The sequence below is a fragment of the Nicotiana sylvestris genome, chromosome 1 (genome assembly GCF_000393655.2).
Source record: "Nicotiana sylvestris chromosome 1, ASM39365v2, whole genome shotgun sequence".
NCBI lineage: Eukaryota > Viridiplantae > Streptophyta > Magnoliopsida > Solanales > Solanaceae > Nicotiana > Nicotiana sylvestris.
In genome coordinates, this window is record NC_091057.1 from 4,501,172 (window position 1) to 4,519,934 (window position 18,763).

At 41.0% G+C, this 18,763-nt stretch overlaps 1 protein-coding gene across 1 annotated transcript; it reads right to left on the minus strand.

Annotated features, from left to right (window-relative positions):
- Nucleotides 1–591: 591 nt before the first annotated feature.
- On the minus strand, nucleotides 592–1,110 carry LOC138889498 (uncharacterized). Its single transcript, XM_070172815.1, has one exon. It carries the CDS (start codon nucleotides 1,108–1,110, stop codon nucleotides 592–594), a length of 519 nt encoding a protein of 172 aa, XP_070028916.1.
- Between the last annotated feature and the right edge of the window lie 17,653 nt (nucleotides 1,111–18,763).

Here is an 18,763-nt window from a genome sequence, read left to right on the forward strand (position 1 = left end):
CCAGATCACGATCCTTCCTCTCTCTCGCTTTAGCCAGCCGAAATAACTTCTTGTCCCCACATTTACCCTAGTTCCTCAAACAGCCGCCCAAACGCAACAGTCTTACCCTCTGTGACCGCTAGCTTCGCCTCCCTCCTAACTTCCTTATATCTTTCTTTGTTTGCTCTCCTCTGCGCCTCATCAGTGCTCTTCATTAACTTAAGGTAAGCTACTTTCTTTTCTTCCACGTTACTCTGGACCACGTCATTCCATTACCAGTCGCCTCGGTGCCCACTTGAGTACCCCTTCGATACCCCTAACACCTCTCTCGTTGCCTCCCTTATACATTCCGTCATCGTCGTCCATATAACGATAGCATCCCCACCACTATTCCCGGATCCCATAGCCGCCAACCTTCCCTCCTCCATAGCTAGGACTCCCCACTAGATCCTCGGTTGCACCCGTACAAACCTCTTCTTCCTCTTTATCAAGATATCGATGTCCATCACTAGGAGCCTATGCTGTGTCGTGAGGTTCTCACTCGGGATCACCTTACAATCCTTGCACAACCTCTTATCACACCTCCTGAGAAGAAGATAATCAATCTGAATCTTAGCTACCATACTCCAAAATGTAACCAAATGCTCCTCCTTCTTCGGATAAAATGGAGTTCACGATCACCAACTCAGAAGTTCTAGCAAAATCCAATAGTGACATACCTCCTCTGTTCCTAACCCCAAAGCTGAAGCCACCGTGCACCTCAGCATAGCCATCAGCAGACGACCCAATATGCCCATTGAAATCCCCTCCTATAAATAACTTCTCCATAGGCAGAATACCCCACACCACCTCATCCAACACCTCCCAAAAGCACCTTTTAACCTCCTCGTCCAAGCCTGCTTGCGGCGCATAAGGACTAATGACATTTAGAGTGCTTCCTCCAACTACTAACTTAATCTCCATCAATCTGTCACTCACCCGCCTAACCTCTACCATTGACTCTCTAAGATCCTTATCCACCAAAATACCCACTCCGTTCTTGCCCTTCACGCCTCTGAAGTACCACAACTTATACCCGTTGTCATTCCTCGCCTTCGATCTTACCCACCTAATATCATGAACACAAGCCATACTGACCTTTCTTTTTTGGAAAATCTTCACTGGTTCTATAGAATTACCCGTCAATGTCCATATATTCCACGATCCAATTATCAGCTTATATGCAACCTTGCTCTCCTTACCCCTTATGGGCCCCGTCCCACCCCCTAACCCTTGCCTTAACCCCCTCCCCACTACCCGCCCTCCCCGAGGACATGACCCTACATTGCCATTATAGACCACAGCTGATATACCTACCGAAGTCTATGAAAAAAATAGGAATATAGGTCCACTACTAGAATGACTATACTAATTACATACTACAAGGCAACAAATCAACAAACACAAGAGGGAGAGAAACATGAGGCGGGAGGTACCAATTACCGCAAATATAACCTGGACTTTCGTCTTGGTATACTCTTGATGGCGTGAAAACCGAAGTTCTACCCTTATTTCTGGTGCCTCTGTTGCATTCCTAATGTCCTCGGCGACGATAACTGATCGCTACTGCCCTTAGAATCCTGAAAGAGTCTGAAGAAATGCAGGTTGACCGGAGTTTTTGGTGTCGTTGGTTGAGGACTGAGTGTCATTACGTGTATGGGTCGTGGTTGCTGAAGACTGGTCTATGGTGTTTGGGTGTTTGCCGGAAGACCAGATCTAGAACAAGGGGGAGAAGAAACGGAGAAGGAGGGAGAGAGAGCGAGAGCAGGAGGGGTAGAAGGCAGACGGACAAGTAAATCACCTCATTTTTTACTATATTTGAATCTTCATCACTTTTCTGTATGTGATATTTTCTAGGTTTAATCTTGATGTTTTAAATTTTATATTATTTTTATTAGTAGGTGTTTGACCAAAAACTTATGAGACCTTTTTGTAAAACTAATTAAATAAGAAGATAGAGGGTAAATCTTAGTTAAGGATAATTAAATCTAGATCTGAGATGAATAACATGAATAGAGAAATATAGTTGAGTATAAATGCTGGCAGTGACTATGGCCAGATTTAATAGTATGAAAAAAGATGCATTAAGTAACATTAAATCGAAATGAAATATAAGTAAAGGAAAAGATTCACCCAATATTGAGTGAGGCGGATCCTCTTTCATTTGATAAAGATGAATGATAAAAAATACAAGAATCCTCAGACCCTTCTCGAATCTGATGGAAGATATGGGATAACAGATCATCTAATCTCTTTAGAGAGATGTGTTTATATATTTTCTAGAGAGAGAGCCTGCCCCCTTTTGAGAAGTCCTCTCTTCCTATTTATAAGGGATGTCCCTAGAAAACCTTAAAAAAGTAAAATTAGAAGGAATATCCAGAAGAATATTCCCTTTGAAGATTCCAAAGCAAAACTAGTCGTTACATCTATATGAACTACTCGACCTCAGCCTTATTGATCGCTGCTCGACCTCGACCTTATAGATAGTGCTCAACCTCGGCCTTATAGATCACTGCTCGGACTCGGCCATATTGATCACTACTCGACCTTGGCCTTATTGATCACTGCTCGGCCTCAGCATTGTAGATCACTGCTCGTCCTCGACCTTGTAGATCATTGCTTGTCCTCGGCCTAATTGATCACTGCTCGACCTTGGACTTATTGATCAAATCGATTCCAGGTTACTCAAGATAATTATCTTCGCATGTCAAATTTCTCCGATTTGATTTTCACCCTTACAGTTAGTCCATCCGCTTATCGAGGTCGCCTTTTGGTGGAGCTCGGTGAGCGTACTTCATTAATCGTAGTTCGGGAAATTTGGATGGAGAGGTCGATTAGAGAGGATCGCGGCTGAGGGTGCCGATCTTCAGGTCAAAGTGGTATCCTCGCGGGCTGAACTTGAGTAGAGTTTGATCAGAGACAATGGCTCGAGTGATGAGTTGATCGAGAAGACGGTAGAGTTGGACAAGGCCGTCGAGGCTAGGATGGCGGCTTTGGCAAGGATGGTGGCACTGGAGGAGGTCATTCACGTCCTCAGATCTAGACGGGCAATTCGGCCCTGGTAAGATGCCTTTTCTAATAGTTCTTTTGATTTGGAATGCTACTTTTGCTGCTTATTCCTGATTCTATTTTTATTTTCCTTGAACATTTTCTTCGATTGATGGTTTCAAAGGAATCGTTGGTAGGCGTTAATTCTAACGTGATCGAGTGTCTTTGATTAGTCCGAGCAAAGTCAAATGTCGCCATATTTAACTCGAACAAGGTCTGGCTGTGAATCAAGCTCGAGCTAGGTTGAATGCTAGTTGAATTTGAGCGATGTCGAATGTTAATTCGGGCGAGGAGGCTAAATGTTAATTCGAGTGAGATCGAATAAGAGTTAATTCGAGTGAGGTCGAATATTAGTTAATTCGGGCGAGGAAGCCAAATTTTAATTCGAGCAAGGTCGAATGTGATTCAGGCGAAGAGGCCGAATGTTAATTCGGGCGAGGAGGCCGAATGTTAATTCGAGCGAGGTCGAATGGGATTCGGGCGAGAAGGACGAATGTTAATTCGGGAAAGAAGGCAAAATGTTAATTCGGGCGTGGAGACTGAATGTGAATTCGGGCGTGGAGGCCGAATGTGAATTCGGGCGAGGAGGCCGAATGTTGGTTCGGGCGAGGCTGAATATTAATTCGAGCAACGTCGAATGTTGATTTGGTTAAGTCCGAATGTTGATTCATGAGAGGAGGCTGAATGTTAATTCGGGTGAGGAGGTCTAATGTTAATTCGAGCGAGGTCGAATGTTGATTTGGGCGAGGCCGAATGTTGACACGGGCGAGGAGGCCGAATGTTAATTCGGGAGGGCGAATGTTAATTCGGGCGAGGAGGCCGAATGTTAATTTGAGCGAGGTCGAATGTTGATTCGGGAGAGGCCGAATGTTGATTCGAGCGAGAAGACCGAATGTTGATTTGGGTGAGGCCGAGAATAACTTGTGTAATTGATGTAGCGTCACTTTGGCGAACATGCAAGTGAGCTCCATGCACTTATCCTTTGCTTACACATATTGGAGGGATTTACATGTTCTTCAGGCTGGCAATCCAGCCCCAGTCCATATGGTCTCTTGGCGTCTTCGGATTTATTTTTTTTAAAATGATGGCGATGGCTCCCTGTTCGTGTATCTGGGAGAATGCTCTTGCTTCTATCCCACTTAGAAAAATAGTCAGTTAAACCAAATGAAATCGTTTGTTACCTCGATTTGATCGGTCGGCAAGTGGGGAGGAGTGACCACGTTCCCCTCTCCGGTTAAGCTTTTAGTGGCCACTACCATGTTGGCAAGAAAAGGCTATTTCGCCGAATAAAGAGGAATATACGCGGAAAACATCCTAAATCTTCTATCAATCACTCTCCAAATGTTTGTTAGATTGAACAGAGGGAGACGCAGAAAAAGCATATTATGATGAACTACGTAATGAAATGTTCAAATTCATGTACTCCAATAGTCAAATTTTTCTCCATTCACTGAACTACAGTAACATTTAAGCTCTTTTGCTATTTTATGAAGGTACAACATCTAAGCTTTTCTCTCAGAAAAATTAGTACTATATAAAATTTGTAAAAAATCATCAAATGGTGTGTAAGGTTACTACTACAGCACTTGATGGTAATGAATGATTAAGCTCAATCAAAGACTCCAAGAACTTGATGGTAATGAATGATTAAGCTCAATCAAAAACTCCAAGAATTCGTCAGACAAGGAATACTACAGGGAGAACTGGATGAGCCACAAAGTTCTCGTTACTAAAAATGTCACGAAGGGAAGCGTAATAATCAAGTATTTTTTGGTTGGAAGACACAAGCCTTGAGCTTTCCTAGGAATTTCTCAAGTTTGCATTTCAATCAGAAAGTGGAACTAGAATTGAATTTAGATCTAAAGGAAACAATAAGTTTTAACTAAAAAATCTCCACAAATGGCAACAAATTTTTTGACCAAAAAAGTATGGGACCATTTAGTTAAACTAATTAAATAAAAAGATAGAGGTAAATCTTAATTAAGGATAATTAACTCTAGATCTGTGATGAATAACATGAATATAGAAATATAGTTGAGCATAAATGCTAGCAGTGAATATGGCAAGATTTAATAATATGAAAAAGGATGCATTAAATAACATTAAATGAAAATAAAATGTAAGTAAAGGAAAAGATTCACTCAATCTTGAGTGGGGCGGGTCCTCTTACATTTGATAAAGATGAATGATAGACAAATACAAGAATCCTCGGACCCTTCTCGAATCTGATGGAAGATATGGGATAACAGATCCTCTAATCTCTTTAGAGAGATGTGTTTATATATTTTCTAGAGAGAGATTCTTCCTCCTTTTGCGAAGTACTCTCTTCCTATTTATAAGGGATATCCCTAGAAAACTCTAAAAAGTACAATTAGAAAGAATATCTAGAAGAATATTCTTTGAAGATTCCAAAGTAAAACTAGTTGTTACATCTATATGCATTGCTCGACCTCGGCCTTATTGATCGCTGCTCGATCTCGATCTTATAGATTACTGCTCAGTCTCGGCCTTATAGATCATTGCTCGACCTCAGCCTTATTGATCACTGCTCGGCCTTGGCCTTATAGATCACTACTCGGCCTCGGCCTTATAGATCATTGCTCGGCCTCAGCCTTATTGATCACTGCTCGCCCTCGACCTTATTGATCAATTTGATTCCCAGGTTACTCATGACAATTATCTCCGCATGTCAAATTTCTCCGATTTGATTTTGACCCATACAATAGGCTCTATTAGAGAATATGTAATATTTTTAATAAAGTTTATTACATATATAATAGAAGAATTTAGTTTAATCATAGATCAAATCTAATAAAATTACTTACTACCTTCCCTGCACTATTTTCTTGTCCCCTCACCCATCTACTACACTATTCATCTGTCATATCTCACTCCCCTTTCATTATTCCCTTGTCCCATCACCCTCTTCCTACACTCTTCACTCGTAAGAAAAGCTTCACTTTCAGTCCCGAAAACCTTCCCAAAACTCATCAAAATCAGCCACCTTCAAGCTCTAAAAATCAGCTGCTTTCCTCCACTTAAAACGACCTCGACGCATTGCTGAAACCCTAGCGAAACTCCAGCAAAACGTAAACGTCCCCAAAATGTGGCTGAAACAAGCTGCAGAACAGTCCCAAAACATCACCTAAAAATCAGCCAAAACACAGCTGAAACTGCTCCCTAAAACTAGCTCAAATCCCACCCCAAAAGTGCAGAAAAAATAGTTACGAACAGCTGCAAAAACGACCTCGAATCTGTCCCAAAATCCAGCACCAAAAAACCGATGAAACACTATCTAAAACTAGCCTTACACCAAACTCGGTCAACGACCCTCGAATCCACAATCAAAACGCGGCTGGCAGGGGCGGCCTTCCCTAAAGCACCTAAAACAATTGCTTTAAGTCCCATATTTGTGGGGTCTATTTTTTTGAAACACGTAATAGGTTATATATAAAAAAAATAAAAAGATGTGTGAAGTGAAAATGTTTGGTTTTTTTATTTTATAAATATAAAGAAGAAGGATTTGTAAGTGATATGATTTCTGCCAAGGAAATTGCATTTATACTAAATATCGAACTAGAATTTCTTAAGAAATGTGTGACATATAGAAAGAAAAAATTTGATGAGAATGTTGCGATGAAATCTAAAAATCTCTCGAAGAGTCTTTTAGAGTTAACGCGAAAAAGACCTGATCTATCAAACCTCGTCCGAATGACCTTGCACACACATCCCAAATGACATGACGGAACTACTGCAACTCTCAGAATTCTATTCCGACCCTCGAATCAAAATCTCACTATTGAACCGGAAACTCAAACTTCAGTCCTCAAGGGTTAAACTTCGAGACATCGTGTATTCTTTTTATACATAGTAAAAAAGACTATTTTTTCATTTCAAAATATATTTGAACAATTCGAAGCATATGAAAATATTTTTGCTTTTTCATTTAGCGATAAAAAATCGACATCACTAGATGATGGAAATTTGGAAAATATTGTCATAATCTAGAATGTACTTTAGAGCATAATAATCAATATGATATTGATGGTTTAGATTTTTTTCTGAATTAAAAGTGTTAAGAAAAATAGCAATTAGAATATAACTGTTTAATTTATATACTCAATCTAACAAAACAATTTGATTCTTTTCCAAATGTCTATATTATTTTTTTGGAAATTTTCCTGGGAAACCATAGTCGTTACCCTTCGGGTGCCCACTGGATAACCTGTTGTCACGATCCAGATTTCTCACCGTCGGGATCGTGATAGCGCCTAACTCTTTAAATGTTAGGTAAGCCAACAAATACAGTTCTAACCCATTAATCATTAACCAAAACAGTAACTAACATTAATTTAAACTAAACAATTATGAAGTGCGAAAATTTTATAACAGTTAAAAACACTAATAGATAACTACCAAAAGATCTGGTGTCACAATCCACGAACTTCTAAGAATTTTCTATAACCACTGGTTTAAAAGAAATACATTTGTTCTCGAAATGAAAAGAGATAGGAAATCTAAGATAGAGGGAAGGGGACTCCAGAGTATGCGAATGCCGACAGATCTACCTTGGGTTTCCTATGGACTGAAGGCAGCAACCCAAACTTTACTCACGAGGTCCGACACCGAAATCTGCACAGGAGGTGCAGAGTACAGTATCAGTACAAACGACCCCATGTATTAGTAAGTGACGAGCCTAACCTCGGCGAAGTAGTGACAAGGCTATGACACGACAAATAACATAAACCTGTGCAGTTAAATCATATACGAGAAAATAACAATAACGGTAATATTAACAGATAATAACGGGAAGGGGGAAAACATGCTGAGGGGACTACGAGTATTCTGAAACGGGTACAGAATAGGAACTCAGTAAATATCATGCTTTCAACCAACAAAAGTAATAACACAGAAATCACGTGCACGTCATTACCCTTCGTGCTTTTACTCTCGTCCTTACCATAAGATACAACAGAAACGGCATGGCATCACCCTTCGTGCATTAACTCTCACAGAATATAGCATGACATCACCCTTCGTGATTTATCACTCACTCACAAAATATTGCACGACATCACTCTTTGTGCTTTACACTCTTCCTCACCCAAACAGCAGAAACAATATCAATCCAACAAGGAATTATCAATAAATAACCTCGTTTCAACATTTAACTTCACAATATGACTCTCAACTTGAGTTAATACTCAACAAATATCCAACACCAGGAAACCACAATGAGACTTGTTTAACATGATGAGTACCCATATTAAGCATGAACAGTACGGATAAAGAAACACAATAGTCACAAGTATAAGGTTCACTCGCATGCTATGACCCGACACCAACATATAGATGCTCGTCACCTCACCTATACGTCGTACTCAACAACTAAACAAGTAGCAAATAAAGCAACAACACCTAATCCCTCAAGCTAAGGTTAGCCACAATACTTACCTCGATTCTGCGGCCAAAATCAAGCTTCAATTACCGCTTTACCTCTCGGTTCCACCTTCAATCCACTCGTATCTAGCCATAATTAACTTAGTAACATCAATAAATGCTAAAGAAACCGGTTCTAATGCATAATTATAGTTTTTTCAACATTTTCCCCAAAAAGTCAAGACCTGACCCTGGGCCCGCTTGGTCCAAACTCAAAATTCGGACCAAAACTTGATTACCCATTCACCTCCAAGCCTGGATATACAATTGGTTTTGAAATACAACCTCAATTTGATGTCCAAATCCCCAAATTTTGAAATTCCTAAGCTCTACCCAAGAACACCCAATTCCCCCATGAAAAACCCTAGATTCTAGGATAAAATCTTGTAAAAAGATGAAATAGATTGAAAGAAATAAGTTAAGAATCATTTGCCTATGATTTGGGGAAGAAGTGGTCTTTGGAAAATCGCCTTCTCAAGTTTAGGGTATGAAAATTTGAGAAATGAACCAAAAATCTCGTCCAAAACTCATTTTGAACAGTTGCAGATATCCCATTTGCGAACATTTCATCGCAAATGAGAAGAATGTCCAAGACCTGCTGTCATTGCAAATGCAAACACTTGTTCGCAAATGCGACCTATTCCCATTGCAAATGCGATCCTGAGCTTTGCAATTGCGAAGGTCCCCTCCCAGTCCCACTGATCGCAAATGCAAACTTTCTCCGCAAATGCGAAGCCTGCAGACCTGAAGCATACCAGAAATCTTCTTAAGTTTCAAAACACTCCGTAGCATATCCAAAACTCACTCGAGCCCTCGAGGCTCCAAATCAAACAAGCACAGAAGTCTTAAAACATAATATGGACTTGCTTATGCGATCAAATTGCCAAAATAACACCTAGAACTATAAATTTCACACCAAAACACATGAAATTTTCAAGATAGTTTCAAACTTCCTATTTTCTCAACCAAAGGTCCGAATCACGTCAAATCACTTCTGTTTTTTACCAAATTTCACAGATAAGGTTTAAATATTATAACGAACCCGTACCGAGCTCCGAAACCAAAATACCGCCCCGATACCAACAAGTTCAAACATTATTCAATTTTCAAAGACTATTATATTTTCAGTTTAACAATTTTCTTCAAAAAATTATTTCTCGAGTAAGGGACCTCGAAATTCAATTCTGGGCATACTCCCAAGTCCCATATTTTACTACGGGCCCTCGGGACCGTCAAATCATGGGTCCGGGTCCCGTTTACTCAAAACTTCAATTAATTTTAAAGGCAAAACTTAATATTTTTCTCAAATTTCACATGAAGGCCTTCTGAAAATGCGTCCGAACTGTGCACGCAGATTGAGGAGGAAGAAAATGAGGTTTTGAAGACCTTGGAACCCCAAATTAGGTTCTAAAACACGAGATGACCTTTTGGGTCATCACACCTGCTCACTGTGTAATAGCTCGATGTAATGACCTGGCTGGTCGTTTTATGAGTTACTGCTCCGTTTCCCCCATTCCTACTTCTTATTGCCTTGTTTATCGGTACTATGTGTGATCGGGTTGGTTGGTTCGGGTTCGAAAAGGTTATGGTAAAGTTTAGGACACTTAGTCTCTTTTGAGTAAGCTTAAGTTGGAAAAGTCAACCGGATGTTGCCTTATTTTTTAAAGGGCTTAGATGTGAGTTCTGATGGTTTGGATAGCTTCGAGAGGTAATTTGGGACTTAGGAGCATGATCGGAATGTGTTTTAGAGGTACGGAGTAGATTTAGGCTTGAATTGGCGGAATTGGAATTTTAGCGCTTTCCGATTGATAGGTAAGATTTTTATATAGGGGTTGGAATGGAATTCTGGAAGTTGCAGTAGGTCTGTTGTGTCATTTGGGATGTGTGTGAAAAATTTTAGGTCATTCGGACATGGTTTGATAGAATTTTTAATCGAAAGAGGAATTTGGAAGTTTTTAGAATTCTTAGGCTTGAATCAGATGAAAATTTAGTGTTTTGATGTTTTTTTGAGCGTTCCGAAGGTTGGAGAAAGTTTGAATGATGTTATGGGATATGTTGGCATGTTTGCTTGAGGTTCCAAGGGCCTCAGATGAGTTTCGGGTGGTTAAACGGATCATTTCAAGTTGTAGAAATTGCAGAAAAATGTTGTGTGTGTTGCAGACCAGTTGGCCTTCGCGGTCGCGAGTGGGCCCTCGCGTTCGCGAAGGATTAGCATGTGAGGCTGAATATTTGGCTTCGCATTCGTGAAGGGATGGGGTCATTGAGCTACGCATTCGCGAGAGGGGAGCCGCGTTCGCGATGGGATGTGGAGCTGAGCCTTCACGTTCGCGAAAGGGGAGACGTGTTCACGAAGAAGAAAAATGTGGTTTACGTCAGGTTGTGCTTCGCGAATGTGAGGCTTTGACCGCGTTCGCGAAGAAGGATTGAAATGTCTGGGCAGAATGTTTAAAAGACCCATTTCTGCGATTTTGAACCTAAGTTCCTCCATTTTTGGGCGATTTTGAAGCTTTTTGAAGGGAATTGAAGAGGGGATCAAGGGGGAACACTTGGAGGTAGGATTTATGGACTTAATACTCAAACCTAATGTATTTTATACCTAATTAATCATGAAAATTATGGAATTTAAGCCTTAATATTGAAGAACTAGGGCTTGTAATGGAGACCTAGAATTTGGGATTTGAGGGGTCATTTATGGTTGAATTTTGGTGCTTTTGATATAAATGAACTCGGGGAGTGATAAGGAGTCTATTGATGTAATTTTTATTGGATTCCGAGAAGTGGGCCCGGGGGTCGGATTTGGCCAATTTCAAGATTTGTGTTGTAATTTGATTTCTTTCGAGTGGGCTTTGTTCCTTTAGCATATTTTGATGGTTTTGCACCGATTTTGGTTAGATTTGGACTATCCAGAGGCCGATTCGAGAGACAAGGCATCGCGGGCTAGAGTTTGGACCGGATAGAGGTGAGTAATAATTTTAAATGTTTTCTTGAGGGTATGAAACCCCGAATTTCACATTGTTGTGCTATATTGAGGTGACGCACACGCTAGATGACGAGCGTGGGGTCGTGCACCATTGGAGATTGTGACTTAGTCCATCCTGAATGACAGTTTTACTGTGTATTTGATTGAAAACAGTTTGCTATCATCATGTTATGGGCTGAATGCCATATTTGGGCCTCGTGGCAACTGTTTTGAACCCTTAGGGGATTTTTACTGTTATTTCCTCACTGTTTTTATTTTATATATGTACTCAATCATGCTATATTCTACTGTTTTCATAACTCAGCCATGTTTACTCTATTTTAACACTTTAAATGATATTTTGGATCGAGTGTCATGTTTTACTGTGCCCAAGTGGCTTTTAGAGATTTCTGACTGAGTAGGGCCGTGGGCCTGTGTTGTGAGGATTATTATAGGAACGGGCTACACGCTGTAGTACTGTTGTACTGATTATATTTTGAGGCTGAGGGCCTGAGTTGTATGCCACAAGGTGGCTTGATATGAGCCCAAGAGCCTATTGATTATGCCACGAGATGGCCTGCTATTTTACTTGGGCCGTAAGGGGCCCCTCCTGGAGTCTGTACACCCCCAGTGAGCGTGGATACGCAGTGTGATATGTGATATAGCCTGAGGGGCTGGTATTGTTTCATGTTATTGCCCGAGGGGCTGATTTTGTTGACATTGTGCTAGAGGGGCGGATTTAGACGGCTTTCAGGACTTGATATGGTCATTATGAGTTCTTGGTGATATCATTTGGGCTGACTAATGCACTAGCAGCATTCATGCATTTGAGGAACAGCGTGTTCTGGCCTTATCTCGACTCGTTTGTCATAGTCTTCATTGATGATATTCTGGTATACTCGCATAGTCAGGAGGAGCACGTGGAGCATTTGAGAGTTGTGTTGCAGAGATTGAGGGAGGAGAAGCTTTATGCAAAGTTCTCCAAGTGTGAGTTTTGGCTAAGTTCAATGGCTTTCTTGGGGCATGTGGTGTCCAGCGAGGATATTCATGTTGATCCGAAGAAGATAGAGGCGGTTCAGAGTTGGCCAAGACCGTCCTCAGCCAAAGAGATTCGCAGTTTTCTTGGTTTGGCCGGTTATTACCGCCAGTTTGTTCAGGGATTCTCATTTATCGCATCGCCCTTGACCAAGTTGACTCAAAAGGGTGCTCTATTCAGGTGATCCGATGAGTATAAGGAGAGCTTTCAGAAACTCAAGACTGCCTTGACCACAACTCCAATGTTAGTTTTTCTATCAGCTTCAAGTTCATATATCGTGTATTGTGATGCTTCGAGAGTTGGTATTGGTTGTGTATTGATACAGGAGGGTAGAGTCATTGCTTATGCTTCTCGTCTGCTAAAGCCCCATGAGAAGAACTACCATGTTCATGATTTAGAGTTGGCTACCATTGTTCACGCGTTGAGGATTTGGAGGCATTATTTGTATGGTGTGTCTTGTGAGGTGTTTACTTATCATTGTAGCCTCCGGCACTTGTTCAAGTAGAAGGATCTCAATTTGAGGTAGCCGAGATGGTTGGAGTTGCTAAAGGATTATGATATTACTATTCTGTACCATCCGGGAATGGCCAATGTAGTGGCTGATGCCTTGAGTAGGAAGGCGGTGAGTATGGGGAGTTTGGCATATATTCTAGTTGGGGAGAGACCTTTTACAGTTGATGTTCAGGTCTTGGCCAATCAATTCATAAGGTTAGATATTTCGGAGCCTAGTCGAGTATTGTCTTGTGTGATTTCTCGGACTTCTTTATATGATCGCATCAGAGAGCGCCAGTATGATGATCCTCATTTGCTTGTCCTTAAGGATAGAGTTCAGCACAATGATGCTAGAGATGTGACTATTGGTGATGATGGGGTGTTGAGGATGCAGGGTCGGATATGTGTGCCCAATGTAGATGGGCTTCGGGAGTTAATTCTGGAGGAGTCCCATAGCTCGCGGTATTCCATTCATCCGGGTGTCGCGAAGATGTATCAGGAACTAAGACAACATTATTGGTGAAGGAGAATGAAGAAGGACATTATGGGATTTGTAGCCTGATGTCTCAATTGTCAGCAGGTAAAATATGAGCATCAGAGACTGGGTGGCTTGCTTCAGCAGATAGATATTCCAGAGTGGAAGTGGGAGTGGATCACCATGGACTTTGTAGTTGGGCTCCCACGGACTTTGAAGAAGTTCGATGCTATTTGGGTGATTGTCGATCGACTAACCAAGTCCGCGCACTTCATTCCTGTGTGTACTATTATTCTTCAGAGCGGTTGGCAGAGATCTATATCCGGGAGATTGTTTGTTTGCATGGTGTCCCAGTTTCCATCATTTCAGATAGGGTCACACCGTTTACTTCACAGTTTTGGAGGTCTGTGCAGTGAGAGTTGGGTACTCAGGTTGAGTTGAGCACAACTTTTCACCTTAGACGGACGGGCAGTCCGAGCGCACTATTTAGATATTAGAGGACATGTTGCGCGCTTTTATCATTGATTTTGGAGGGTCATGGGATCAGTTTCTACCGCTCACGAAGTTTGCTTATAACAAAAGCTACCAGTCGAGTATTCAGATGGCTCTATATGAGGCTTTCTATAGGAGGCGGTGTAGATATCCAGTTGGTTGGTTTGAGCCAGGTAAGGCTAGGCTATTGGGGACAGACTTGGTGCAGGATGCTTTGGAAAGGGTGAAGGTAATTCAGGAGAGGCTTCGTACAGCGCAGTCGAGACAAAAGAGTTATGCTGACAGGAAGGTTCAAGATGTGTCCTGGATGGTTGGTGAGAAGGTTTTGTTGAAGGTTTCACCTATGAAGGGTGTTATGAGATTTGGGAAGAAGGGTAAATGGAGTCCTCGGTTCATTGGGTCTTTTGAAGTACTTCGGAGGATTGGGGAGGTGGGTTATGAGCTTGCTTTGCCACCCAGCTTGGCGAGTGTGCATCCGGTATTTCATGTTTCTATGCTCTGGAAGTATATTGGGGACCCGTCTCATGTTCTGGATTTCAGCATGGTTTAGTTAGATGATGATTTGATTTATGATGTGGAGCCAACAGCTATTTTGGAGCGTCAGGTTAGAAAGTTGAGGTCAAAAAATATAGCTTCAGTGAAAGTGCAGTGGCGAGGTTGGCTCATGGAGGAGGCTACCTAGGAGACCGAGCGGGAGATGCAGAGTAGATATCCTCACCGGTTTGAGTCTTTAGGTACGTTTCTTGACTCGTTCGAGGACGAACATTTGTTTAAGAGGGGGAGGATGTAATGACCCGACCAGTCATTTTATGAGTTACCGCTCCGTTTCCCCCATTTCTGCTTCTTATTTTCTTGTTTATCGGTACTATGTGTGATCGGGTTGGTTGGCTCGAGTTCGGAAAGGTTTTGGTAAGGTTTGGGACACTTAGTCTCTTTTGAGTAAGCTTAAGTTGGAAAAGTTAACTGGATGTTGAATTATTTTTTAAAGGGATTGGATGTGAGTTCCGACGGTTTGGATAGCTTCGGGAGGTAATTTGAGACTTAGGAGCGTGATCGGAATATGTTTTGGAGGTCCGGAGTAGATTTAGGCTTGAATTGGCGGATTGGAATTTTAGCGTTTTCCGGTTGATAGGTGAGATTTTGATATATGGGCCGGAATGGAATTCCGGAATTTGCAGTAGATCTGTTGTGTCATTTGGGATGTGTGTGCAAAATTTCAGGTCATTCGGACGTGGTTTGATAGACTTTTTGATCGAAAGTGGAATTTGGAAGTTTTAGAATTCTTAGGCTTGAATCCCATGCAAATTTGGTGTTTTGATGTTCTTTTGAGTGTTTCGAAGGTTGGAGCAAGTTTGAATGATGTTATAGGATATGTTGACATGTTTGGTTGAGGTCCCGAGGGCCTCGGGTGAGTTTCGGGTGGTTAAACAGATCATTTCAAGTTGTAGAAAATTGTAGAAAACTGTTGTGTGTGTTGCAAACCAGTTGGCCTTCGCGGTCGCGAGTGGGCCCTCGCGTTCACGAAGGTTTTAGTATGTGAGGCTGAATATTTGGCTTTAGCGTTCGCGAAGGGCTAGGGTCATTGAGCTACGCGTTCGCGAAGAAAGAAAAATGTTGTCAACGTCAGGTTGTGCTTCATGAAGGCGAGGCTTTGACCGCATTCGCGAAGAATGATTGAAATGTCTGGGCAGAATGTTTAAAAGATCCATTTCCGCGATTTTGAACCTAAGTTCCTCCATTTTTGAGTGATTTTGATTCTTTTTGAAGGGAATTGAAGAGGGGATCAAGGGGGAACACTTGGAGGTAAGATTTATAGACTTAATACTCAAACCTAATGTGTTTTCTACCTAATTAATCATGGAAATTATGGAATTTAAGCCTTAATATTGAAGAACTAAGGCTTGTAATTGGAGATCTAGAATTTGGGATTTTAAGGGTCATTTGTGGTTGGATTTTGGTGCTTTTGATATGAATGAACTTGGGGAGTGATAAGGAGTCTATTGATCTAATTTTTATCGGATTCCGAGACATGGGCCCGATGGTCGGATTTGGACAATTTCGGAATTTGTGTTGTAATTTGATTTCTTTCGAGTGGGTTTTGTTCCCTTAGCATATTTTGATGGTTTTGCACTGATTTTGGTTAGATTTGGAGCATCTGGAGGCTGATTCGAGAGGCATAGACACCGCGGGCTAGTGTTTGGACCGGATAGAGATGAGTAATGATTTTAAATGTTGTCCTGAGGGTATGAAACCTCGGATTTCACATCGTTGTGCTATATTGAGGTGACATACATGCTAGATGGCGAGCGTGGGGTCGTACACCGTTGGGGATTGTGGCTTAGTCCATCCCGAATGACTGTTTTACCGCGAATTTATTTTTTTTAAATTGTTTGCTATCATCATGTTTTGGGTTGTATGCCATATTTGGACATCGTGCCAACTGTTTTGAACCCTTAAGATATTTTTACTGCTATTTCCTTACTATTTTGATTTTATATATGTACTTAGTCATGCTATATTCTAATGTTTTCATAACTCAGCCATATTTACTCTGTTTTAACACTTTAAATAATATTTTAGGCTGAGCATCATGTTTTACTGTGCCCGTGTGGCTTTTAGAGATTTCTGACTGAGTAGAGACGAGGGCCTATGTTGTAAGGATTATTATAGGATCGGGTTGCACGCCGCAGCAGTGTTGTACTGATTATGATTTTGAGGCCAAGGGCCTGAGTTGTACGCCACAAGGTAGCTTGATATGAGGCCGAGAGCCTATTGATTATGCCACGAGATAGCCTAATATTGCGTTTGGGCCGTAAGGAGCCCCTCCCGGAGTCTGTACACCCCAAGTGAGTGTGGGTACCTAGTGTGATATGTGATATAGCCCGAGGGGGCAGGTGTTGTTCCATGTTATTGCCCGAGAGGCTGATTCTGTAGACATTGTGCCCGAGGGGAGGATTTTATGTGTTTATCTTTTCTAGATGCTTTTTATTTACTTGTTTAACTGTTAAAAAGGTGTTTTAAAGAAGCTTATACTAAACTAAGGTATTTTTATAAGATTTCACTGTTTATTGCCTTTTTATTGGTTTTACACTGCCTTTTTATAGCATGTAGTTGTGTTTTACGTGATTTCTTATCGCTCAGTCTTCATTTATTGTTATTATTCACTGAGTTGGCGTACTCACTTTACTCCCTACACCCTATGTGCAGATTCAGGAGCTTCAAGTCCCGCCAGTGAGGGTTGATTGCTCCCAGCAGGCCATTCGGAGTCCACTAGGTAGCTGCTCGCGTTCGCAGCCCTGTGTTTCTCCCTCCTATATTACCTTCTGTTTCTAGTTCTGTAATAGACTGTATAAACTCTTTCAGACTCTTAGACACATATTTAGATGCTCATGTCTGGTGATACCCCGATGCCGAGCTGTGTTGATTTTCGTACCTTGTACTAGTTCACTTTTATTTTGGGATTATTAGCATGTTCATGACTTAAATTGTGTTACTTTAATTGTTTAAAATGAATTGGGTGTTGTGTCGGCTGGCCTTGTCTTCATGAGAGACTCCATCACGACCGGGTCTGGGTTAGGGTCGTGACACTCGCAAACCACACAGGAGATGTAAAACGTAATAGTCAAGTTCGGTGCGACGAGCTCTGACTGACGAGGTTGTTGGTGAGGGGATCGACCCCAGGCCGTCCATGTGGGAAATCACTCACCCAACCAACTCAGTCAATCCTTGCACGCTTCAAATGGATAAATTGCTTATGGAATAATGTTAATAACTCATATTACCGTTGCTTCAACGGAAAAAAAATTTCAGAATTAAGTTTAATAAACTCTTACCTAATATCAACAATATCTCAAGAGAAGTTAAATGGATTAGCTATATTGTCAATTGAGAAAGACTTATTAGGAGAAATTGATTATAAAAAAAAATTATTAATAACTTTGCATCTAAAAAAAGCTAGAAAAATAGACATCAAATAAAAAATTAAAATAAATTAATGCTCCTCATAAAGTTTGGCTTTAGGCCACAAAATTTGTCGGGTCACCCTTGATTGCTGGAAACTACCACTAGAATGAGGTTCAGCTCGAGGTTTTCGGGTTCGGCGAAGCTCTCGTTTGTAGATCATTTTGGGTTTGCATTTTTGCAGCTCCTCTTTATTTTAAAAACTGGAAAATTTCAGCAATAAAAGATCCATTTTTTGCACTCTTTTACTCTTTCAATTCATACACTGTTTTGGGTGTCTTTGTTGAATATCTTTGGGCATGAAGTGTTATGTTTCTGACGAGTAACAACAACAACAACAATAATAATAACAATTCAGTATAATCCCATTAGTGGGGTCTGGGGAGGGTAGTATGTACGCAGACCTTACCCCTACCCTGGGGTAGAGAGGTTGTTTCCAAATAGACCATCGACATCCTTCCCTCCAAGAACCCCCACCTTGCTCTTGGGATGACTCGAACTCACAACCTCTAATGAGCATGTTATTAATTTCGGTGTAAGCTTTTGTTTGCATTCTTCCATCATGTTTACTGTTTCTCTTTGACTAAATGCTTAGTTATTCTCAGTTTTCAATCTATAAGTAGCAAATATCCTTGGTTACATGCCGTTATGTGCTTTGCTTTAATTGGAGTTTAATACTCGTGAGTATGTTTTCTTGGCTTTAATTTTTTTATTTTACTGCTTAATCTTCATGAAAGCTCACCTATCGAGCCAGCAATATTGTTATTGAGTGATTTTTAAACCATTGGGATGATTTTAACTTTTGAGTTTTCATGTTGGTTTACTGTTTGTCTTTGAGTATGGT

What these genes read in the sequence shown, in the direction of transcription:
- LOC138889498 (XM_070172815.1), bottom strand. Translation starts at nt 1,110, where the DNA reads ATGGCTTGTGTTCATGATATTAGGTGGGTAAGATCGAAGGCGAGGAAT.